This window comes from Molothrus ater, chromosome 1 (assembly GCF_012460135.2).
Source record: "Molothrus ater isolate BHLD 08-10-18 breed brown headed cowbird chromosome 1, BPBGC_Mater_1.1, whole genome shotgun sequence".
NCBI lineage: Eukaryota > Metazoa > Chordata > Aves > Passeriformes > Icteridae > Molothrus > Molothrus ater.
The window spans coordinates 6,816,116-6,841,816 of NC_050478.2; the positions used below are offsets into that span (position 1 = coordinate 6,816,116).

Consider the following 25,701-nt stretch of genomic DNA (forward strand, 5'->3'; position numbering starts at 1 on the left):
GCCAATGGGAAAATGTACATGTGGAAGCAGGAAACAAATCTAGAAAGCCTTGCAAGTAGCAGAGTCTGTGTGAATTCTGTAAAACCCCCTCAGCCAAATCACTGGTTATCAGCAGAGCTCTCCTTCAAGAGGTTTTCACAGCCCCAAAGGCTGAAAAAGCAAAGGCTCATTTCCACAAAGCCCATAAACTGAGACATGATAGTGATCAGCTCCTTGCCCTATTGACTCTCACAATGCACAGCAATTCACCACCGTTTTTATAGGGCCTATTTTATTTTTTAAATCACACCAAGCTCAGTCATAACTCACACTGACCCAAAATGGCTACATAAGAGCTGGCCTGAGCCTGGAATTTAACTGTATTTTACCCTCTCTACTCCACACACTGTATTCCTCAATCCATGCACTTCTCTGCCTTGTGATCAGATTCTTTCATTACAAATTTTTCCAGATCAGAAAACTGATTGAGCCAACATTTATCATGTTTATTCAGCCCATTTTTGAGGCATTTCCCAAGCACTTTATCTAAGAAGCTGATAACCCATGATATCTGTAAAACTTGGATCTGATACCTTAAGTCATTATTAGTCCTCCAGACTCCAAACACATAGCAAAAAATCTTGGATGCACAATGCTTTTTCAGTGGAATTAGAACAAGCATTCATTTAGAATCAGGAAAAGCAATGTACTTTTAAATGTATGAACAAACCTACTTAAATAAATAGGATTTCTCCAGCACTTATAAACAAATACTTGCTTTAGGACCAAATTCTGAAATGACTGATCAAAATGGAAAATGGACTCATAAATAGAATTGAAGGTCTGCTCCTACATTTATTCTCAGATTTGTAAAATACAGATAGCTAAATATTAACAGCCCACAACCACAAACATTTCCCCCACAATTTATTTCCAAATGATTTCCTGTGATTAGCCAGCTTAAGACAGCAAAGCACTCACTTTAGCTTTACTATTGCTTACATTGCTGCCTCTGTGGAAAAGTCACCTGTACATCAGCAATGCCCTTCAGACAACTTTTATCAAGACACAAAGAAGAGCAGCAGTTCATCAGCCCTTGGACATGTTCAATCTGCAGTTTCTATTTCCCCTTATGCCAGCAGCAGTCTCTAAAAGAGCAAATCCAAAACTAAGGTCTTGTCCATACATCACAAGAAATAATAATTTGGTTATTATTAAAAAGTTTGATTATTTGCAGTATGTTTCCCAGCTGAAACCCCAGGAAAGAGATAAAAAATGGGAATGAATGCAGACACAGGTTTTTTTGTCATTGTTTTTGTTGGATTTGGGTTTTTTGGGGTTTTTTTTTTTGGTGGTTTTATTTTATGACTGCATATAAACCATTAAAAATTTGAAGACAATCTGAAAAATCCTTCTTGTCTGGACAGAAAGGGGAGGAATATAGAAGCATACTGGATGTATTCCCCCTATGCAGACAAGACTGACCATGAGAAACTAAGGTGAAAAGGGAAGGACATGGAAAGATGTCCAAATAAAGAACAATCACCATAGGCACGTTTTAGCAGACAAATCATCTGCTGCTGACAGCAACATCAGTAACTGGCAGCAGAAATGGTGCTGAACGTGGCTGCTCTTTGGCCATGTGTGCAGCACCAGCCTTGCTGCAGAAGTGCTGACACATTTTGTCTGCAAAAAGTCATTTTTCTGGCATAGATGAGACCAAAATGAACAGTGCTGGTCCCCTTGTCTGCCTCTGAGGGCAAGGCAAGCTTGAAAATGGATGATCAGATGTCCTGGCACACCAGTACTGGAGAATAAAGCAAGACAAACAGCTTTTCTCCTTTTCCAGGTTTTGTGGGCTGACTGTGGAAGAGTCTACACCACCCCCAAGGTGGACCCGGACCAAGCAGCCCTGTCCTTGTCCTGCAGAGTGGTCACAGCCACAAATCAATGCCTCCTGCCCTTTCCCTCTGCATCCCACCTGCCTGCCCATTCAGAAGTTTGGGGCACTGTGAATAGAGAAGAACTGGAAATGGCCTCAGTGTTCAGGGTCCTGGTGCAGGCTGGAACTGATGGATCTCTGCAGTTGTGGCCCAAAGCTGGCAGGTTCCAAGACCATGGGAGGAATGTATTGGTTTAGCCAAAAAAAATTCCAAATGCAGAGTGCAGCAGCTGGCACGAGGAAGGACACCCCATTGTATGGTGCCATTCTGCAGGAAAACATTCCTGAAGGGTAATGGTGGGAAACAGCTTGAGGAAAGGGAAGGTGAAATGGCTGTGCCCAACCCTCCCCAGTAGCCTGTCCTGGGCTAAACTCACTCCTCTGCAAGCTGTCACCTAAATACCACAAACATGGAGTAAAATCTTGGGAGGGAATGAACTCCAGTCTGATGCTTGAAAAAAAAAATTTAGCAGAGATCAGCTTCAGTCCAAAGGCCTTTGAGGCACCAGAGCACAACCTGGCTGCAGTGTGGCAGGGTTTCCCCAACTCCTTCCCTGGGTTACTGCAAATGAGAGCTACTTGCTCCATCTATGGGTAAAAATTAGTACAGTCATAGGCTTTTCTCACAGAGGGCATCATCTAACCACGAGATGTTCTACAGGAAAATAAATTATTAGAATGAATAAGGTAAATGACAACCATTCTGCCTTGCTTCTCACAGTCCTTTGAACAAAATACCACCTGGACCATTATTATGGGAGCACCAGGAGTCCTCCTTATGGATTGCTTCAGGTACCACAGTTAATAGAATTGAATACCAGAAGGAGAAAAAAGTATTAAGTAGAAGCAGAACACTAAAACTTTATATTGAAAAACATTTCCTTTCTCGAGTGCAGTGAAAATTCACTGTGATCCAAATCTGACCACCAGCATCAAGATGTTTCAAAGCTATGTAATTTTCAATTCAAAGTTCCATAAGGAATTTTTAATTCTGAGCTAAATTTGTCTTTTGATCCCATGCACCTCAACCCAAACCTTTAGGTCAATGGAAACCTTTTAATTGATTTCCTTTACTGGTAAAACTGACAGCATCATTAATGTGTCCTGAGTATTGCTGCTTGTTACTTGGACCAATTTTTTCAGAAGGGGAAGCAGCACTGGAAAAAGCTCTGATGTCCTTCAAATGAAGCACTCAGATCCATCAAAAAAGGAATTTTTAAATGAATTAAATTTCATACAAACATCTCTTCTAATGAAATATTCAGGGTACTTGATTTTAGCCCATCTGCAGGGGTAGCTCCCTCATAGCCACCCAGTGAAATAAAGCTGTTCTCATTTATTTGCACATGCTTTGGCTGTGCAGGGAGAGCTCATGCAAGAAAAGTGACATCTGCATTGTGCTTCTTCCCAGTGCAGGTCACGCTCCTGTGTTTACTTTGGATCACCTCAGTTTGCTTTACTGAGATGTGTCACTGCTTTCTCTTGGCATTGCACCTCTCACAAATGACACACATGGGAAGTGTCTGCCCACTGCAGCCAGGACTCAACCATGTCTGGGGGCAGCAGGTCCCAGCTTGTGCCCCATGGGAGCAGCTCCTGCAGTTTTGAGCTAAAACAAACCGGGAAGCAGTTCCACAATGCCAATTTGAAAATCACTTTTCACAGCCCCTCAAACTTCAACTTGCACCTCTTCACTCACCCTTTGCTCCTGTTGTCCCTGAAAAAAAATCTGTGAAATCACTGTCAGCTCTGTAGAAGCCCACTGCAAGCTCCAGGTCACACTAATGCACTCACATCCAATTAAATTGTAATTATTTTAATGTTCTATGGCTGCCCATGTGGCCACGCTGCTGCTGGTGGTACTGAGCTGTACATCCTCAATTGTGCAGGATATTTTCCCATTCTTAAATGTGTTATTCCAGAGGTGCTAGCACTGCTGCTGAGGGGCTCAGCCTTGCTCAGCAGTGGGTCCTTCTTGGAGCCATCTGGCACTGGCTCTGTTGGACATGGGGGAAGCTTCCAGAAGCCACTGCTCTGGTTCCCCCCCCACTACCAAATCCTGGCCACACAAATCCAGTGGAGTTACCAACATTATTCTCACAGTGAATCCAAAACACAGCACTGTACCAGCCACTAGAAGGAAAATTAACCCTTTCCCAGCCAAAACCAGGGTGGTATCCATCTCTTATGCTCTGCTTTGACATCACACCCAGCTCTAACATTTTCCACTGCACCCCAATAAATCACAACCACCTTTCCTGTCCTTTGATGTGCACACCCAGTGCTGGATTGTTGCAGGCTGAAGCCAGCTCTGGGTCCAGGTGCTGGGGCCAATCTCCACTTTCAGAAAGCTCAGGGAGGTGCAAGGTGGGCAGCACTGAGGGGATGCATTTACCAAGCATCACAGTGCAGGGAACAGCACTAGAAAGTCCTCTGCACCCCCTCAAAGCCAGGCTTGATTCACCCCCAATCCATATTCAGTTTCACCCCATAGCCTCATATTCATATTCACCTCAAAGCCAGGCTTGATTCACCCCCAATCCATATTCAGTTTTCAGATGTCAGTCTAACAGTGCTGTTGAAAAGGAATTCTCTGATAAAAAAGAAATGAAAAATTAAATAAATTGATGATTACATTTCAGAGCACTTGTACAGAAATCCAACATGCAAAGAACTCTCTTGGATTTTTCTGCAGTGAAGGGGCTGCACCAGTGGCCAAGCACACACCTCACCCAAAAATGTCACTACAGAGCTTCTCCCAGAGGGATCTGAGGTGGATGTTTTGCAAGGGTGGGAGGCTGAATGTGAAGCCCCAAGAAGCTGAATTTGAAGCCCCAAGCAGCAGTTTACTGCTGTTACTTATGAACTACCTGAAGTGGCTGGCAGCCAAGTACTTGTTGTGGGAAGGCATTTTTTTCTTTCAAGGCAAATCTTTTGTCAGATCAAGCTGTGGGGTTATGACCAGATACTGAACTGGGGTAACCAAAGGGAAGAGGCACAAAGATGAGCTCTGGATAGTGCCAAAACCAATGATAAAATACTGAAGATAAGCAAAACCTTTAAACTCCCAGCCTGAAGTGGAAAATAGTTTAAGTATCACATCTACAAATCACTTTCTGTTTTACCATTGTCCTACCCTAAACTGTGTGTATTCAAAAGACAAAATAACTTAGCTGGGAAAAGAGCAACTACATGGGAAAGCAAGTGCTGCAAATACCACACATAGTCTTTAAAATGAAAACAAGCAAGGAAGAAGTTGCTTCCAAGAAAAACAAGGAATATGCAGAGTAACAGGTTAGTCTATGTTTTGGACAATGTGTGGGAGGAGGAAGTGGAGGGAAGATGGGGTATGTTATTTAAAACAAGGACTGCACCTACTTTCCCCCACACACTGCTCATGATGACAGGAAAGGAGTGCAGCACAGACTCCTTTCAGATAAAGTGGGGGACAAAAACAAACCCCAGGTCCCTGTGAACTTTTATCTGCTCTTTTTTTCAAATTGCTGATTGCCTGGATAAAACACACATTTGCTATAACCCAAAGGGAAGACTCCAGTACAGAGTTTCCCAGAAGAGCCACAGCTGGGAGGGACATCTGCAGATCTCTGGTCTGATCCTGCTCAAAGCAACTTTAAACTGGGCTGCTCAGAGCCTAGTCCAGTCAATTTATTAAAATCTGCCAGGGCAGCAATTTCACAGCCCCTCTGGAGCCCTGCTGCCACACCAGCCCCTCCAAGAACACTTTTCCTACGCATTCCTGGCACTTCCCTCCTGACTCCTGCACTTTCTCTGGGCATCCCTGGAGGGGCTGGCACTGTCTTGTCCTAACCCCATTAGAAAACTGAAGACAGCACAAAATTCTTCTTCTCCTTTTTCTTCCTCCCCCTCCACCACTGTGGGGATGCAGCCCCAGTGCCATGGCCTTTGCTGGACCAGGATGTCCCCATCTTGTACTGGGGAGCCCACAGCTGGACCCAGCACTGCTGATGTGTCTCACTGGTGCCAAGCAGAGGGGGAGGATGACCTCCCTTGACCTGCCAGTGATCCTCAGAGTGCAATCTCTTAATTTTCATTTTAATGCAATTAATCCAGCAGGGATGTGAAGGCAGGCAAACACAGCTGATCTCAATGCACTCACAGTCTGAGAACTGATAAAGCAACCCGAGTCCCATTCACTTTGAACACAGGCACCCCAAACTGTTTGAGAAAATGAGATTTTAATCACATAGGTTGTGACAATTTTGAGCAGTGAAGCATTTAAGCACCTTTAGAAATGTGGAGCCACGTGCTGGTTTAGCTTTCTCAGAGCTCTTCAGCACAGCACCTCTGCAAAAGTCTGAGGTGTGCCTGAGAAGTCCTGTATCTCAGGAAATGCTGCTCAAGCCACAGAGACCTTGTTTTGAGCAGCACACAACCAATTAACTTACTCTTCTGTAGTACCTGGGGTTACTCCATTTGCAAAGTAGCAGAATGCAGAAGTATTGCTCATAAAAATATAATAAAACAGCAGAAATGCTAACCTGTACTTTTCCAGAAGTCCTGAAAGGGTTTTGCTAAATAAAATCTTATCAAAGTTAATTAAATGTAGTAAACTCTAAGTGTGTAATTCATTGCTGCCCCTGTTTAGCACATTCTGGATAAAATCCACTTTAATGTGGTAGTGAAGGGTGGGTGTCTGCATTAGACTCACTGTAAGAGCTGAATGCTGTGAAGGGATAGTAAATGACCTGTTTTGCAAAAAGCTGTGGGAAGAGAAGAGTTATCAATTTAAACACCAATTAAAATCAGCACACCCTTTCCAAGGGCCTGTCTCTCTTGCCTTAAGAACAAAAGACCACAAGCACCCAAGCCCAGTGCAATTCCTGCAAGGCTCCCAGAGCAGCAGGGTCATGGATCTCTTCTGTTGGCTCAAATATAGCATGGCCCCATTCCAAGCCTGCTCCTGAGGCACTGATGTGACCTTATCAAAAGGATTTTGCTGACTCCTGGAAGATTGCTTTATTTAATATTCTGTTGTACCTAGCTAGGACTTAAATAGTGCTGGCTGCTTAGATAAGTTGATTACAAGATCCCAGGATGGCTTTGCTCTGCAGTCTGAATTGCTGCTATTCATGCAGCAGAGAGCCCTTCTCTTCTCACTCCATCAGCAGAATACTGCCAAAATTGAAAGGCCATATTTGAACCTATGTGGACTAGCAAGAAGAGCTTAAATGGATTTTAAATATCGTGAAGTTTTAACAAGAGGGGAGCGTAAAAAGCGTACTTGAACTTCAAGAAGGGATGAACAAATGTCCTTGAATAGATGTTTAGAGCCTTCTCTGAGTCCTTCAGAAACACTGACCCCTACTTTCAATCTCCTGATGGTGTTTTAGAGAGAAGGAAGGAGTGGAAAGGATACCATTTCAATTAACCTTCAGCAGCACTTCTGATAAACCAAGAGAAAAACCCTGCATGGCTTTGTATTGCTGTGTTCTTGTGGACAAGTCATTATGAAATAACTTGTTCTGATTAAAGCCAATTATTTTAAGATAAATTCTCATAAAGAAAAATGAGAAGGTCCCTCTCTACTATTTAAAATCACTGAACATTATCAATACATTGCAGGAAACACATAGCCCAACACAGGTATATGCATGACCAGTTCTGTACCTACATTGTCACAGAAGATTTGCCAACAATTTTTCATTATTTCTTCTGCTTACAGACTGAAAACTCTCCATGATCTTACAATCCAGCAAGACATTATTCCTCTCTTCCCCTATAACTCTGCTCCTTTCCCACAGCCACCAAACCCTCATGCAGACCAGGTTCGGTTTGTTGACCAGCACTGGGAAACTTTGTTCAGTAAGAAAGTTTTAAAATTGAAGCACGTTTTCAATCCTGCTCATTTCTGAGTTCTAGTAGTGTGTTAATAGCACCCAGGCTGCTGAAGAGCTAAAATCTTTGCCCAGTATAAAGCTGTATATAGCAAGTGCTCTGAGCCAAAGAGGTTTGCTATGCCTTTCATATTCCTGCAGAGGAGCTCAAATATCCCCTTAATGGTCATTTGACTGGAAGCAAATTAAATTTATTTAATGCCCTGCCCTTCCTACAATAGAACAAATAAACACCAATTAGAGAACACAGCTGAAATTCCCTTTGGGGTCTACAGAACCTGTAACTCCTGAGTGACATGTCAGTGCCCACCTCCACTACACATCCCATGAATGTTTCCAGCTGTTCTCAAGTCTTGGCAGTGACATTGCTGAAACCACCCAGAAAACTCCCACTAATGTGGACAAAGGATTTCTAAACAAAGCACAGGAGTGTGATTCCCATCCTCAGCCCTGTGGAGGCTCCCCTGAGGCGTCCATGACCCTGCAGAAGTCACACCTAATGGCCAGCACATCAGAAACCCACAAGACATGGTCAGTGAAAGAGAGAATGAACAATTAGCACATGCCTCATCTGCACTTACTTCACTACCGCAGGTAAAGCATGGGCCAAGCCCAGAGGTACCGTGTATCTTCCTGAAATAACATGAGCAATTTCTTACTTTTTCTTGATCTGGAGAAAAACTTGATGCCCCCAGGAGAGGTAGACGGGTTAGAATTGGGGGAAGACTCTTTGGAGGAGGACCTGAAGATGCCACTGAAGCTCATTCGGCGTGGGGAGCGTGGGGGAGACTCCTGGTAGGGGAAGGGGAACACTGTTTTGGGTGAGCCAGGACTGTGCTTGGATCTCACAGGGGCAGAAACGGGGCTGGAAGGTCGGTTCTGGAGCCCCTTGGAGAAAAGGCCTTTGGAAGGGCTGCCAGCTGAGTAGCTTTCATCCACCTGAGGAGGAGACAAGGAGGAAGAAAAAAAGAAAAGTTTCCATTAATTCAGTTCAGTTCAGGCTTCCAGGATCTCTGAGCTTGTCTCAACAGAGCCAACTCCTGTTTGTTGGGGTGGTGGATTAGCCAGAGGTCACCTTCCCCAGTGTTGTCATTATAGTGCAAGAGTTCTATTGTCAGTACATTGCAAGGCTTCCATACTGCCAGAGTTTTGTACCTCCTTGATGGTCCTCAGGCATCTCCTCCAGGCACTGACTCTTCCTTGCCCTAGCAGCAGCCAACTGACTCCAGTTCCCACCAATCCACTCTTTTATAACACTCTTCTTATTGGCTACAGGTGTGGCCTGTTAGCATCAGGCCCTGCTCCTAATCTTTAGTAATTGGTTCAGCTGCAACTCTTTAGGGGCTAAGATTACATTCTGTACCACCTTCATTTACCCATACTGTATCCCCCCACACCCCAGCACCTGCCTCCACTGACACCCAGGTGTGTGTGTGCCACCTCTCTGGCCTCACACTGCCCCTTGCTCCTAAAGGCACCCTGAATTTCACAAAACCATTTCAAGGTGTGCATACATTTTATTATCACACATATAATACAGGAATTTGTCTACTGCCTTTGTCTGTCACAAACCCCTTTTCCTTCTCAGACAAATGAAAGGTGACTGGCAATGAATTTATTTAAGGCAATGAATGATTGTGGTTAAGGAAACACAGTGCCCAAAAGTCTTCCCCATGAATTTAAGGACCCACCCACAGCTCTTAAATCTCCATCCCATGATGTGACTCAGCACAGCACACAAGTCCCCAAGTGCCTGACAGGCCTCCATGACATTGGCCACATCCACAACTGTGGGATTGCAACTCCTATCCCCAAAATAGAGGAGCCATTTTAGAGTGATGACGCCCCTGCTAGTTACCTGAGCTGGGAAATGACCTTTCTAACAGCTGGATCCCTTTTGGGACCTGTGCTGCCTTTCCAGCAGTGTAAATATCTGTGCACAGCATAGCTCTGCACTGTGCAGGTTTGCCCAGTGAGGGGGAGAAAAGAACCCAGAAAAACAAACAACAAAAAAAAGGAACTAAGATTAAATTCTCCTCCCCATACAATTAACAGAAGCTGACCCAAAATCTCAGTGGGATTTGCACGTGCCTGGGCTATATGGAGAGTTTATTTCCTTCTGGAAGCACAAAGTAGTTCTGTGGGTATGAGGCTGCTGTTTTAGCTGGGGGCATTTCTCATGAATGAAGGGCTCTGTTCCTGGCAGAAGGCACCAGTGGGTTCCAGGTCACCGGGGAGTGCTTAGGCCAAGGCCAAGGTGGATGTGCCCACAGCCCCCTGCATGCCTGCTCCTCTCTGCCCAATTACTCAGCACAAAGCAGGAGGGATGGAGCAGGACTGTCAAGATGCCTCCTGATGTGTGTCAGTCCAGCTCAGTAAAGGCATTGCTGCCATGGGAGTCATCTTAGGGAAAAAATAGCATCTTTCATTAGGATGATTGAGATGAAAGGAAACCTCATCGGCACATATGCTCTGCTTTGGGTCAGTGAAGGGCTTGTGTGTATGAACCCAACTAAAAATGGTCAGCAAAATTTAAAACCCATGCAAATAACTCTCTTTTCAAAACACAGTTTATTCACAGCTCCAAAGCAGGTGTAGAAATATGCACAAGCAGCATAATGGCCAAATAGCTGCTCCCTCCATAACCCAGGGTCCCCTTTCTTGCAGACCTTTCTGTGTCCTGCACACACACACTTTGGACCAGCTCCTCTTTCCACTTGAGATGGGACAGAGCTGGAGCAGGTCCTGATGTGGGGAACTGCAGAAAGGCCTGCAGAGATTGCAATCTCCCTTTTGGGAAGATTTCTAACCCAAAGGGCAAGTGGCACCTTGTCTGGGAGATGGACACAAGTAGTGTGGGTCATGAGAGGGGCACAGACTTGTGCCAGCACAGCCCTGGTTAGGTGATGAATTCTGCTCTGTGTTCCCCTGCACAGCACAGAGATGTCTGACAAGAGACAGAACAACTTTTTTTATAACTGCATTCCTGTTTTTGACAGTGTGGGCAAAAATGTCTCAAACATATACCTGTGCTTTTCCAGATGAATTAGGGGAGCAGTTGCCCTCAAGGGCAAGTTTTTCAAAAAGATAAATCAATTCTAACTGAAGCAATATCAACTACCAAAAGCAACAACAGACTCTGGACAGTCTCCACAAGAGAAGAAAAAAGCAGAGTTTCCTGCTTTATGCAGTTGCCTGAGGCTCAGGCTTGCCTCCTAGCTCTGTCATGGATTCTATGTGCAATCTTGAAAACTCATTCTAAATTATAAATCTATTCTGCCATGAGGACTGTCTCTCCTTTATTCCCACCCCAAGTCTTCCAGCACTCACACTGTCTCCCAGTGAGTATTTATCAAGAATAATAGGGCACAGTCCCTCAACTGAGACCAGGAATAATAACCATGCTATAGGAAATTAATAAACAAATTGCACTTTTGTCATGGGTAAAACAGTCCCAAAGTGATAGCTTTCTCATAAAAGCTCATTAACTTTACTAAAATATCATCTGTAAATCATCTGAGACTACTTAGGCCTTGTTCTCTTCACAACTACACAGTTCAAGAAACAACCAGGTAGCACAATGGCACCTCCTTCTGCATTGCAATTTAAACAGGTCTGCTGCCAAATCTACTGCCTGAAAGTCAGGAGTAAGAACAATTTCTAGCTTATTTTAATCATGATCCAAATCTGACACTGCTACTGTAGTTTAGGTGTGTTTCCAGGATGGCAATTTCATTATATTTTTACCTAGAGTGACAGGCCATGACATTTGTAAAGCCAAGGACCTCATTCTGGCACTCCCTTAATGCTGCCTGTTAACTCTTTTTTTTGCATGCTTGTTTGGTTAAACTGGCACACTGATAGGAGACACTTCAAAACAACTGCTGTGTCCTTACACACTAAAGCAATTTTAGAGATGTAAAATGTCAAACAACAATTTGTAAAAAAGGTCAGTATTGCCTTGTACATGCAAGCCAGACACAAAAACAAATTGTTCTCAAATTCTGAGCAGAAGCAGCAGGGTGTTTTTATTTACTGCAATCACAACCAGTTGCTTTCTCTCCATCGTGCCAGGCAGATGAATTAATTAATTGTCAGAGCACCAGGGGCACACTGCTAAATACACATGTGCATGCTACCAAATTAAAGGAAATTACTGCATTGAATTCTTCCCCAGCCTGTTAATTACACACAGGTTACATCCACCATCACGGTGGACAAACACTTGTGATTTTGCTTGGGAAATTACAACAGGATTGCTTGCTTAGAATATCATTTGTGGCTAATGGATTGCAAGTTTTAAAAGATTATTATTATTTACTTCTGCAAGTAAAATCAGCAGCAACAATTATCACAGCATATCCAAAAGCATAAGGCAATGCTCAGTTTCATGCTTCAGCTGGGAATGCAGAAGAATCTTTGCTGTGGAATAAACCCCATCAGCCCATGCAGACTTGGTGTGACAACTCTGGCAGTGATGCTAGAGGCAGGTTACACAGCTAGATCGTTCATCAGCCTGTTTTGAATGCTTTTTGGACTCATTCCCTAAAGCTATGATAGGCAGGTGGGCTGAAAACTCCCACATGTGCTTTGGAAAGATAACTATTCCCCCAGCTGAGCTTTAGTAGCAAAATAAAAGTATTACACCCTGGTTTCTCACATTAGTAAACACTGTGAATCACTTTGTGTTGGTCCAGGACAAGCTGTAAAGAGAGAATGGGCAGAAATATGGAACACACCTAAAACCAGCATAAATGCACATGGAGGTATGGCTCGTTTTATCCCAAATGGACAATTTGCCTCTTGGAGATAAGGAATCCAAACACACAATGCAAGTACAATACTAATCAGTGCATAAATAACATCTAATAAAAAAATCTAAAAATTCTTTTAAGTGCTAATACTGTTCAGCTATTAAAAAAAAAAACAAACACCAAAACCAAACAAATGAAAACCAAACTCCCCCCACAAACCCAACAAAACAAAACAACAGCAAAAACCAAAAACAAAACCCCAAAATCAACCAACCAACTACCAATTAACCAACCAACCAACAACAAAACATTTCTTGTGTTGGCTTTGTGCAAAGCCTAAATGGGATCTTTGAGCTGTCTGCCCAACACTGGACTCCTTAAATCTGAAAACTGGTTATGCTGGAGAGACATGTCAGCCCCTGACCTGATGCCTGCAGAGAGCAGAGGAGCTGGAACAGGGCTAAATTAGCAGCTTGGTGCCAGTGCCAGTGTCACCCTAGCCTCAGCCTAGAGCAATGTGCTCCCCAAGGGAGGTGAAGCAACAGAGCAGAGCCCTGTTCCACATCAGATGTGCTGGTTCTAGGGACCAACTGCACTCGTTCATGGCTAAACTGGTTATCTCACACAGCACTGAGAAAAACATCTCCTGAAATGCTCTAAGTTGTTATCAGTTTTCATGCTTTGCAGCACAAAAGGATCCCCAGCTGGGGACCAGGGAGAGGTTTTGCCCAGTTTTACACACTAAGTGATCACAGGCATGTTTTGAAAATACATCCAGACCTATCCACTGTTCAAAACAAAGCCACAAAATGAGCCATGTCTTACAGTGTTTGGCATCTAGCAGACTTAGCATTGCATTTTTTTGAGTGAAACATAAACTGATAGTGGGGCACTCGTCCCCAAGTCCAGAAGCTCTGGAAGATTTCACTACAAGGAATAAGACTGTGAAACTGCCCCTGTCATTTCACCTGGATGATGGAATCTTTCTCTCTTCCTAACCCCCTCTTCCTTTCTCCGGGCTTAGAGCTTGGCTCTGCAACAGGATTGTGCCCAAACCCTTCATCTTCAGACCAAGAGAACATTCCCTGACCCCCCTTACTTGTTGCTCTGGTTAACATACATCAAGTGAACAACTTTGTATCTTGTGCTGTTAAGAAATATCCACCCTGAAGATCACCCAGGTCTTCCTGAATAAGATCCCTCCCTATGATTAAAAAAATCAATTTCCTTTGCATCTACAATAAATTTGGTTGCTGTGATTTTATTTTTTGTTTCAGTTTTACTGGCAAAGACCCAGGAGTGATGTTGGGGAAACCCCAGCAGTTCTGTCCCTTCATCCAGCACTCATCCTTTCAACACCAATCTTTTCCTTCATCTATTCTCTTACCTGGCTTGCAATTCTTCGTCTTATTTCACAAGAAATATTGAAGTGCACTACAATTAATCACTACCATAGGATAATCCCCAGTGCAATGGGCTAAGATAGCAAACTATTCATATGTCACCACAAACTGGTCTCTCCTCATGCTCACACCACCCATCTCAGCCCTGCCACAGGCAGAAATTTTCCCAACATTGTTATTTTTTGTTCCTTTGCTTTGTATTGGAAATATGATCACTCTTTTTTTGCCTGATAAAATCCTCTCTAAGAAGAAATTTCTGGTCCCTACATAGAATTTAAGGAGCACTGAACTTCAGGGGAGAGAAGTGTCCTGCCAAAGCTGCCTGCCCAGAAAAATCAATGAGCTCTGCTGAGAAGACCCTGACCACGGCCAGGCAGAGGCTGTGTTGGAAATCCAGGCACTGCCTGTGCCCAGCACCTCTTCACAGCCATCCCCTCTGCCCTCCTGCCAAGGGTGCTCCAGCAACAGACCCTTGACTGAGCACAAAGCCTTCCCCAGAGGATGCTCTCTCTGAAAAATCTCTGTTTCTGCTTCAGTTTGGGGCAGTGAATTTAGTTTCATTTCTCAAAACAAGCAAAAAAAAAAAATCTGTCAAATACAAATGGGCTCAATCTAAACAGCCTTTCAAAATGCTTTTGAATTTAAGTGAAAATTATAAAATGCTCCTGAGCTCTGTTCTGTTTTTCTTCAACCCTGAACAGTGGGGAAATTTATGGAGCACTATGGAGCTCTGTTTGATTTTACTACAGTGAGTTATTTGACCTTTATTTTGCCTCTTCACTTAAAAATTTTTTGAAAGGCAAAGAACAGAAAAGGAATTGCCTCCCACCATCCTTGACAGGGACAGTAAACACAATTAGAGACAATACACCAGATAGATGTCTGCACTTGTTTCCTGCCCTTCCACTGAATCCCAACAAAAAAAGCCCTTTGATAAAGTTAATTGGACGATTCTCTCATTCTGCTGGAATAAAAGAGCTCACAGAGACACAAGAGCTGACTTCATTAGACTGAAAGGTAATGAAGGACTTGCTCTCCCAGTGTCACATTCAGCACCACTGGTCCCCTTCCTTCTGCATGAGCTGTACCAATTGAGATGGCACCATGTTTTACAGGGTCACAGATGTCACTTCCCAAAACTAAAGCACAATGACACTTTCCCAGATTAAAATACAATGGGATGAGGCTGGCTGCTCTGGCAGGCTCTGAGAGCTCTGCCCTGCTGCACACATGGGCAGGGGAAGGTTTCCAGCACTGAGCAGGGCTGCTCAGAGACAGAAAGCAGGCATTGGGAAAAGGAGGAGCAGGGCTGGCTCCCTGTCCAGTTCCTAATCTCTCAGTACATTTATTTCAAAGCAGAGGATGGGGAGGAGCTGTGCACATCACAGTGCAGTGGTTGCCCTGAGGCTCCTGCATCCCCTGCAGGTGCCCTATGCCAAGGCTGTGGCACTATCCAGGACTTGCCCCCCATCTTCACTGCTCATAAAAATGGACAATAAAAGTAAATCCAAAGGAGATTTATTTGCCAGTGAATGAGGAAGGAGGGACTGAATTTTTTTTTCTTCCTCTCCCTTATCCAGGAGTTGCTCGTGTCATTCCCATGAGTCACTGAACAAAACAAAAAGAATTCTGGGACCAGTAGCAGGACAAAACACCCCTTGGAATCCTTCAGTGCTGGAGTCACTCCTGCAATAGTCTGATTCTAGTTCACCAACATTTCCCTGCATTGCTGATAGCAGAACAGTGAGTTAGTGTCAAACAGTCAGAACAAAACCTCTATTTTTACTCTATTCCTTCATTTGTACATTGTACATTTGTTCACTGAACCCAAACTAATCCTTTAACCACTGAGTCACATCCAGAATCCACAAACAGCTGATTACCTACAGCTATTCTCAAAATCTAACCCAGGCTTTGTGAAAGACTTCCCAAAAAGTCTGCATTAGATGCTCCAGGGTGTAACTGCTCCTAGGTGTAACTGGCCAAATGGAGGTGGGCTGTTTGTTTGCAAAATGTGTTTTAAGTGACTCATGTCATTCTGCATCAGAGTCTCTTGTTCAGAATTTACCACTCTCTCCCCTCTCATTTTTGTATGAACCACAAATTGTAGCAGTAATGAGTCTGCCTATCCTTCAAACCACTGATAAGGTTTGATATAGTACAGCAGCAGAATGTTTTGTAGGCCTAGAAACAAAATTTTCCACTGGTGAGTCTCAATTTATTTTAGCAGCCAGGTTTTTATTCATTTACTAGGCTCCATGTTTATTCAGTCTCATTCCAGTTTCTTAAATAAAAATGACTTGTTCTACTTTTCTATATACATGACACCAATGCTATGACATTTCTCAACCCAATTTATAGTTCATTTAAACCCCCACATTTGTTCAGTAAGAGCCATTTACAATTAATTTCAGTCCAAATGAGTCTATTATAACAGCATCATTAACTAGCCAACATTAGCTACTTCATTGTTTTGCTCAGGACTAATGTTTGACAAACCTGTACATTATCCTAATTGCAAACATCATAAATATTAACACAGTAATTGCCTTTTTTGCAGTCTTTTGAAACTTCATCTCTGCTCCATGATTTATTCACAATCAACACTTGGCAGAGAAAGCTCTGCCACTTCATTCAAGAGTGTTTCATCAGAGTTGTTTGGATTTAATTTTAAAATATCTTACTTTAACAGCTTGTGCTTTAAAGACACTTAAGCTATTAATAGGATAGAGCCACCTTTGTAATCTAAGATAAACATCTCCCCAGCTTTGTCCTCACACAGAGAAAAGAATTTTAATGCACACTTCTTTTCAAGGCTTTTGTCTATATTTTTGTGACAATTCCATTATTGCCATAAAGAAATGGATCAATATTATTCTTCAAACATCTTTTCTCCCACCTCCTCCCTCCTCCATCTATAATTTGCTAGCTGACTCCTCATAAAAAAGTTTCCTGTAATTTTTTTTCTTTTTGATCATTCACAACCCTGGGCCTTAAGCTAAAAGCAATGGCTGTCAGTTTCCTGCAATTTCCACACCTTATCCTTTAACCTCCATTTGAGATGAAAGATCTATAAACATTCAAGGTGTGAAGACCTCTAAAATTGAAAGAGCCATCTGAGTGCAGGGGGGCACTCATCCCTGACTGCTGCCCTGCCACAATGTACCAGAATTATTTTCTGAATGTTGCTCCCAATCACTCATGATTTTCCAGGTCTCTAAACTTCCCCTCTTCCACTGTCTTTTCCCAAGCTGAGGAAATGCAGTAAATCTGATTGCTTTTCAGCTCCCAGTTGTCCTTGTCTATATTTCTGTCTTTAATGATCCTCTGTGCAGGAAGGATTTAAGCCATTTCTGGAGAGCCCCAGAAACGGGGAATGGCAATACCAGTTGCTTTAGACAAAGCCACCCACACAAGGGTTAAGGCATTTTTTCTGGCAATAAGAAGGGTAAAGTATCTGTTCCAGGTACCTTTCTCCACCACACCAGGCCAAACATTTCTCCTTCCTTCACAGTATTATATTCTCCATCTTCAAAGCAGGAGGGTGAAAACTATCCCTATCCTCTTCCTGCCATTAGTTATAAAGGAAAGAAGAATACATCATTTATAATAGTAGACATATTAATGAGAAGTGATTAAGGCTGAACTTCAGGAAATGTGCGTCACTTTGCCACTGCTGCCAAAAAATTTCTATGTGAAGCCGAACAAATAATTCTAGACTTGCATTTCCTAGCTGTGTAATGAAGATTGTTGTCACAGGATAATGATTGAGAGACACTTGCATGGTAAACTGCTGAGAGTCTCTGTGAAAAACGTTAATTCAGTTTCTAAAAGCCCTTCAAAAAGAACAGAGAATTAAATTAATGGCAGATTTGAAAAAGGGGTTGTGAACTACTCTTGATCTATAGCCCAAGTGACAGAAGAGTTAAGTGCAGGAAGAGAGACATCTCTGATGAATTTCCTGTCTCCAGCATGATGAGTGAATGGAAAAAGCCAAACTACTGATGAAATACTGACTTTTAATAGACAAAAGTTACACACCATACAAGTGGTTTCAAACTTGAACTAAGAAAAACCTTCCTCCTTGAAAAGTAACTTGGGGACTTTTTTATGCATCAGCAGTAGGGACTGGCAACGTTTTAGTAAGAATTAAATAAATTAGCAGTGTGATGCTACTCATCATTCACTACCAGCAAAAATCCCATCCTTCTCACTGAGGAAAATTACATATTGGATGTCAATCCATTGTGTGGCAATAGATTTTAAAAGATTATATCTTTTTTTTTATCAGAAGTGGGGCACTGCCAGCTCCCTTCTTACCATTTTGCAGCATGTGTTGAACAGAGCTCAAGTATAATAGTAGGAAAAAACACTAGGTCTTACACAGTCAAAAAGGCCAGTTAGAACTTCAGATATTAAGCCCCAGCTCTGTGGTTATTGCAAAATCAGTTGCACTTCCATAAGCAGAACTTGCCCCAGCATTTAGCAATTGTACAATAAAAGAGGCAACTGCTGAAATGTCCTTCCAGCTCTTCCAAGACATGAACTCACCAAAGGCCAGGTGGTGATCTAAGGTTGGACTCAATAATCTCAGAGGTCTTTTCCAACCTCAGTGATTCTGTGCTTTTGTAAAAAAATAGTCCTGAGACCAGTTGGAAGAAAATTACAGGATTCAGGAACAGTAGAGTGGAAGTCATTAAATGATTTCATGTAATTCTGCACATCAGGCATGGCACATTATTTCCTCATGACTGAGATTCATGCATCTTTCTCACCTTTCTTTGGGGAAAGAAGGTGATAAATGGAAAAATCAAGTTTTAGCCAGAAAGCCCTGCCTTCTTCCAGCACGACTATCCCTTCCAAAACCATCACATTGTTCCCTTTATTCAAACCCTTCAAACAGGCACCTTTTGGTAGCACTGTATATTTTAGCTTCCTTGGCATCTACAAGAGTTCCCCAGCATCAGCATCTCCTACCTCAGTCTAAAAGGTCCAACACAGAAAAGAACAAGGACAATAAACTTATTCAATTGCTGATGGATTGTAGAAATTCTTAAAATATCTGCCCTTAGCTATGAGGTGCAAAGGAATAGAAACTCATGCTGTCAACAGAGCTAAGTTATTATTGTTCTAGATGCAGATCAGCTTCACCAAGGCGTATTTATTATGTTGCCTGCTTTAAACTAAACCTGCAGCCACATGGCTTGTAGCAGGCTTAATGGTCATGGAGGTCCACAGCCTTGTAAATACTGTGACGAGTGAAACTGGTCTGAGGAGTTGCTGAAGATCAGCTTTTGGAGGTGCCTGTGGGTTGGAGGAGAATGCCTCTTTGCCAAGCCCAGGATGTGGCTGGTAGGAGGCTTCCATTTAGCAGACCAGCTTGTACTTCAGTGCTTTGTGAAAATGAGGAGGCCAGGACCTGAAGATGACAGATCCCACCATTTCTATTGCTCTGAAGATTGTACAGGCACATCCCCAAAGTCATCCATTAAATGTGCTGCCCTGATGCTTTTTAAAGCAGACCAACTCTGTGACTACATTGGCTTAATTTAACAGCATCAGAAAATCAAATCAATGCCTCCAGAAGGGTAACCTTGAGTTAATCTCACATTGAGGAGGCGACTCTCTACTTTGTTCATGGGAAGGCTCTACCGCTATGGCTTCAGGAAAAGAAGACAGTTCATTTTTCCAGTGCCAAGGACAGAGAGATCAAGGACAGTGAACAGTTAAAAACCCTCACAGAGAGAGAGCAGCCATCAGGAGGCAATTCCAGGAAAACCTTCTAACAGCCACAGATTCCTCCTTGGGCAGTGTATATTTCTGCAGCAACACCTCAGATCTTGTAAGGTAAAGATATTCCTGAGAATACAGCTATGCAAGATCACCTCACTGATTTACAGCTGTGTTACACACAACATCTGCAGTATTTACAGCAATACCACCAGCAGCTTGCATCCTTCACAGGTTATACTGCTCAGGCACTGTCATGGTAAAGTCTGCAAAAGCCACTGGGTTTGCCTTAGTGCACCACTCTCAACAGGTTAATGTATGGCAGGGAAAATGCAAACCCCAGGCTTTTTTAAGCCTAACAAATGGTGTGCACCACAAGGGATTCAAGCACTGCAAAGAAGGGGAAGCTGGGATGAATCCTACCTTGCGAGGAGCATTTTTGTCCGTGCTCTCCACATCACCGTCCAGGAACGGCATGGCAAATGAGCTGAGATCCTGCAAGGACAGAGAAGAAAAGGGGATGTATTTTACTAATGCCTTCTTCCTTCCATCAGAGAACCCCATGACTGAAGCCCACCGGTCTATTTATATAGTGCCCACTGCTTCACCCACAGCAATTGCTGGCAAGCAATACCATGGACTCTGCTGGTTCTCCTGGGCTGTGAAAAAATGTCAGATTTAAGTCACAAGTGAACAGGGAGCCCTCAGCAGCACTTGCACCACATCACCATCAAAAACCACCTGCACAGCCAAAGTCAAAAGTCCTGCGTTAAACTTTCAAGGGGAGGTAATGAAATCCCATAGAAAAATTGGTATTATAGTTTATTATAAATTATAATAACCTTATAAATTTAAATTGTGAGTAAATTATTGTTTAAACACATCCACTTGCTCATGCCTATCTTGCCTTTAGTGGGATGCATGACCTTAAAGCATATTTATGGCAGGAAACACAACCTGAATGAAAGTCTGTCAGCATTCTGAGAAATACATCACTTCTAAAAAAAGACAGAGAAAACTGACATGGTGTTCAGGGAGGAAATAACAGATTCACCTGCACAAATGGGCGAGGAGCACCCAATTCTGCAGGACTGAAGACAATAAAGGCATAAGAAAAGCACACATGCTCATTTTTAACTAACAAAAACAAACTGCAATTATATTCCACCTCCTGCCGTCTGTTCTGTTTATGATACTTCATGTTCCAGCCACAGGGTTTTTAGAGCTCCTTTCTACATGCATAAGGAAATTATGTTAGTGTCAAGTTTAGCATCTGTTTGATCAGAAAAGTACATAATGAGCAATTCTGTGACCAGAAGCATGAGATTGCCTAACACTGTGTGCTGAAGAGCTGAGTCTTGGGTCTTAAATTGTGTTCTAAATGTCAGGAACACCTCTCCAAAACAGAACCTCCCAGATGAGAGGCATCACCCTTTCCATGCAATGATTCAGTGCTTCTCAACCACCACATCTGCATCCATTTAAAAGAGTTCAAAATATAAATAAATAGCAATTTCATGTAAACCTAATTTGTGATCAAACAGAGCTTAATTAAAAATTAGCACCACCCGTGAAGTCTGCAGGGCTTGCTTGTCTTCAGAATTCAGAGCAGCCACAGGTCTAATCACATTGCTTTGTGTAATCATACTGAAGTCAATATATGCTCAAAAATTGTGTATAACTCAGGCATAATTCTTAGCAGTGTTTGAAAATACTCTGGTTACATAACAAGCAACAAAAATAAGGAACAAAATATTGAATTACTGGAACTGAAACACATGGGAGTAATTCACGCCAAGTTGAAAAGGAAAAAAAAAAAAAAAAAAAGCAGCAGCCAGGCTTGGCCAAGCTGGCCCCAAATCATTAGGCCCCCAAACAAATGTATTCCTGACAAATTCTGTCTGCTTCCAACCCTATCTATGCACCTTCAATGGGAACTATCTACAAAGCTCAACTATGTAACATCTCCCTCTTGCCTGGGCATCTGTTTTTCACATCATCTTTATTTGCAAATAAAGCATAAGGAAATATCTCAAAACCAAAGAAAGAGATTAAAATTAAGATTAAAATTACTTACTCCATATAAAAATTATTTTTCCATAAATGGCATTTATAAACACCATCAATATACAGATTATCATCATCATTATTATTATTATTACTTCGTATGGTACTGCAGGACTTAATTGAAGAATCTCTGTGAAGATATTTAAGAGCCTAATGAAAGTTATACAAAAACATATCCCCTTGTGTTTAATTTAGCCAAAGGATTTACCAACATTTTCCTCTACCCATCTTCAGTATGGCAGAAGCTGGAATCTGATGTGTGCTAAGTAATTTTCCATGGAATAAATCAAGAAAATAACATCTTTTGAGCTCCACATATTAGTAGCTCTATATTACTCCCTGGTGTAACTTCCAAGAAGGAAAGCAGCTATTTAGGAAGGCTGGAGACTGGATGGCAGAAACTGGGTGGAAGGGGACACATTTCTACTAATCAGGGTTGAAAAACTTGTTCAGAAACCTAGAACTGCCAGGAATGGAACCAAAATATCTTATTTGAGCAGAAACCTTCAAAACCAGGAGAGGGTAGGTAGATACAACTATTTTTCTAGGAGCTAAATTTCAGTTCTCAGTTACAATTCCAAATTTAAAGCCACATATATGCTAAAGTCTGAAGTCTAACAGTATCATGAAAGCCAGATGATGACTCTATTCTGATTTGTAACTCTCAGATACTATGGAGGTATTGTGACTTCATCTATCTTTACATCCAGAACAAATCTCTACCTGTAAGCCAAAATAACTGAAGCTGGAGCTTTCTGGGCAGTGTGAGACCATTTTTTTTTGTTAATACAGCCCTGCTGAACATTTCAAAGTGGGTAATAATTGTACTATTAGTCCTGTGAAAAAGTCTATAATTGTAACTGCTACTTAACAATTTTTCAGTCTTTCATGGGATTCTATATATGAAAGCATCCATTCACAGAAGGGAAAAAATACATATATCAAATACCAGGCTACAAATGCTGCTCTCTCAATTCCAATCTGTTGGTTAAGCAAGGAAACATTAGGTGGTTATTTCCCCTTCATGAATATTTCTGCAGAATACAGATAAATAACAATTTCTTCCTTGTGTTTCTCTTTAACCAGAAACACATGTGATGATGCAGTTGATGATACAGCTACTCTTAAAAAACCCAAAACAATAAAAAAACCAAAACAACCAACTCAAAAACAAAAACAAAAAAACCAAACTGCTCCAAAAGTGTTGCAAAATACCACAGAACTCTTGACAGACCAATGGTGCACCCCTTACCCTTGTCACAGTTGTGACTGTCTGATCTGATGCCAGCAGATACACACAGAAGGCTTGCTCTGCCAGGGACACTGAAGCTGTTCTTAGACAGCTTTGCTGCTCTCCAGCTCTGCTTTGCTCCACTTGGAAACAGCTCCCTGGACAACCACATGGTTCTGCAGTGACATTTAAAACTCCATCAAAGGCACACAGTGATGTCTGGTAGCAGGAAGAGTCCTTCAGACTGCAGAGCCCTGGCTGCAGAATGGCATCGAGCCCTGTGTCCATCAGTCCTGCATTGTATCCTTGGACAGACAACTTCTGCAGAGACCTCAGTCTGTGATCACTCCTGTACTACAGAGAAAAAGCAGGTCCTAGTACTGCTAACCTGGAATTAAGAGTGTGAAAAACCTGGTTTGGAAGTTTCATTGGCTTTCCTGTCATGCTTGTGCTCCTTCATCAATCCTTCCATCACTCTGCTCCATCTGACAGGCAGATATCACTCCTGCCATCCTGTTAGAAATGAAGGACCCATTGACCACTTTAGATCTAGTTTACAGCCACAAAGCTGCCTCAGATTTATTTTGTTTTCAATCCACTCTTATTTACAGAGGTTGTCATGGCAGCTCCTGTTATATTCACTGAAGAACACAGCCCCAGGGGCAGCAAAGCTTTTCCTGGAGGACAGCAGAGCCATGACACAGCAGAGCCATGGCACAGTGCTGCTCTCAGCAATCAGCCTCCCTCCTGGGGAGGGAAATCTCCCAAAACTCAACAGGTGAGCTTCCAGTGCAAGCCAGGATTATTCTATCTGCATTTGCACTTATTTTCTCTACCACCTATTTCTCTATTTCTTCTGGGCTAACAGCAGATATCTGGAAGGTCACAGATTCTCCATGTGAATTTCTCCTCCAAAGGTGAGACTAACTCTAGCATGATTCTGATCTGGGTTACCCCTACATCTAGAGGATGATCCTTCTTAATTCCAGCCCCCTTTCCTCTGTCATCTCTTATATCAGAATGTTTGGGATTATGTGAAAAGAAGTAAGAACAAAATTACTGTTCTTTGTTATCCTGGGAAAACAAAGAAACTTTTTCCTGAATTGGTTTGGAGAATAGAAAAGAAAACTACATTTGAGGATGCAGAAAGCAAATATATTGGCTGCCATACATAGGAGCAAGATCTGGTTAGCCAAACCATTTTTCAGCTTTTCCAGCCAGTTTCAGTGTTTCTTTCCTTACTGGGGAGAATTCCTGCCAGGAAGGCTTGCCCAGACACACTGGTCTGGAGGTTGCTGCAGTTGGAGACCTTGGTGTAAGAAATGGGCTTCCAGCAATTCTGCTGCAGAGGCTGCATACTTAAATAACACACCACTAGAGCCTTGAATCCAGTAAACAACACAGAATAAACAGGATTCTTGTTGTATTATTGTTTAGTTTCAAGGCTACTTTGGCAGCCAGGCTGATAAAGCTTCTTTGCAAGGGCTGAAGCCAAAGAGCCAGCAAGGGCTGGGGCTGACAGGCCAGAGACCAATTTCCACTGTATTTTGGGTGGAAGTAGGACCTTTTTATGGCCCCACTCGACAGTGGTCCAAAATTTCAGGGCTGGGTATCAAAAGTGTATTTCACAAACAGCTCCCTGCTGGCGTCTTTTGCAACTGTCTATTCAGACACGAGGGATGACTGTGAGCAACAAAGGGGTGTAAAATCTGTGCCCACAGTGGTGGGTCCCCAGGAACGTGGTCAACTCCTTGGCCACATTTCAGAGGTGACACAGGTCAGAAGAGCTTCATGGCAGCCCCATAACCAAGCTCTGCTGCAAGTCTGGGTGCCTCAGCTATTAACAAATTCAGAGTCCTGGTGTGGGTAGCATCACACAGTCCTGACTAGGGATGGTGTCACCTCTGAGGCATTGTTTTTCTGCCTCACTGAGTTCTATATATGTGCTAGGATTGCACCAAATTTAAGGATGTGAAATGCCTGCCAGACATTACAGTTTCTTTTTACAACATAACTCAAGCAGAAGGTGACACTTTACTAAGGCAGTTTTCAATATGGGGAGACAGCTCCTTTAATAAAATAAACAAAGAAAACAACATACAGTGGAATTAAGCTGTGTGTTGACAAGAGCTCTGATCTCACAAAAGATTGATAAAAGCTGCACTCCTCAGCATCACACCTTAACAAAATCTCCTCCTCTGCTGATATTACTGAGCTATGAGCACTTCAAGCATCCTAGCAAGGACAAAGAAGGTCAGGATTTTTATTAACATCAGCTGTGAACAGTTTCTTTCATTGCATTCTGCACACCAGCAGATTTTTTTAGATCAACCTTGAATTTGTACCTATTACAAGCCTATGTAAAACTCTGAACAGCAAATATGCTGCATGTGCTAATAGCCTGTGAGCAGAATCCACAGTCTGATCTCCGTGGAATAGAGGGCATAGCTTGGTAGCTCTGCTTGAATAGAAAATTCTCTTTTTCTGAGAACAATCCTATCTAGGAGCCTTTGGGGATTTATAACAAATCAGCCCATTATTGCACAAGGAAAGATTCAAAACGGACATACCCAGGCATTTCTGTCCTTTTGTTATTGTTGTTTTGATGTTCCAGCTATAGTAAAGTATAATAAGACTTGCTACATTCCTTTATTCCTTTAGGAGTAGGTTGCTCATTGCTTTGCTTTTCTCACTCCCCCATGCCATCTAGACTGTGGCA

General features: G+C 42.5%; 1 protein-coding gene across 3 annotated transcripts in view; it reads right to left on the bottom strand.

The window, feature by feature from the left end:
* The window catches only part of PRKAG2 (protein kinase AMP-activated non-catalytic subunit gamma 2), a 216,488-nt gene that overhangs the window by 130,226 nt on the left and 60,561 nt on the right, over positions 1-25,701 (bottom strand). For 2 of the 3 annotated variants that reach the window (XM_036399135.2, XM_036399140.2), the window contains exons 2-3: positions 20,108-20,179; positions 8,457-8,736 (exon numbers count right to left, since the gene is read on the bottom strand). In XM_036399135.2, coding sequence (XP_036255028.1) covers positions 8,457-8,736; positions 20,108-20,179 — 352 coding nt within the window. Of the gene's footprint in view, positions 1-8,378; positions 8,737-20,107; positions 20,180-25,701 lie in introns of those variants that run through there. The other variant, XM_036399155.2, reaches the window with a different exon arrangement.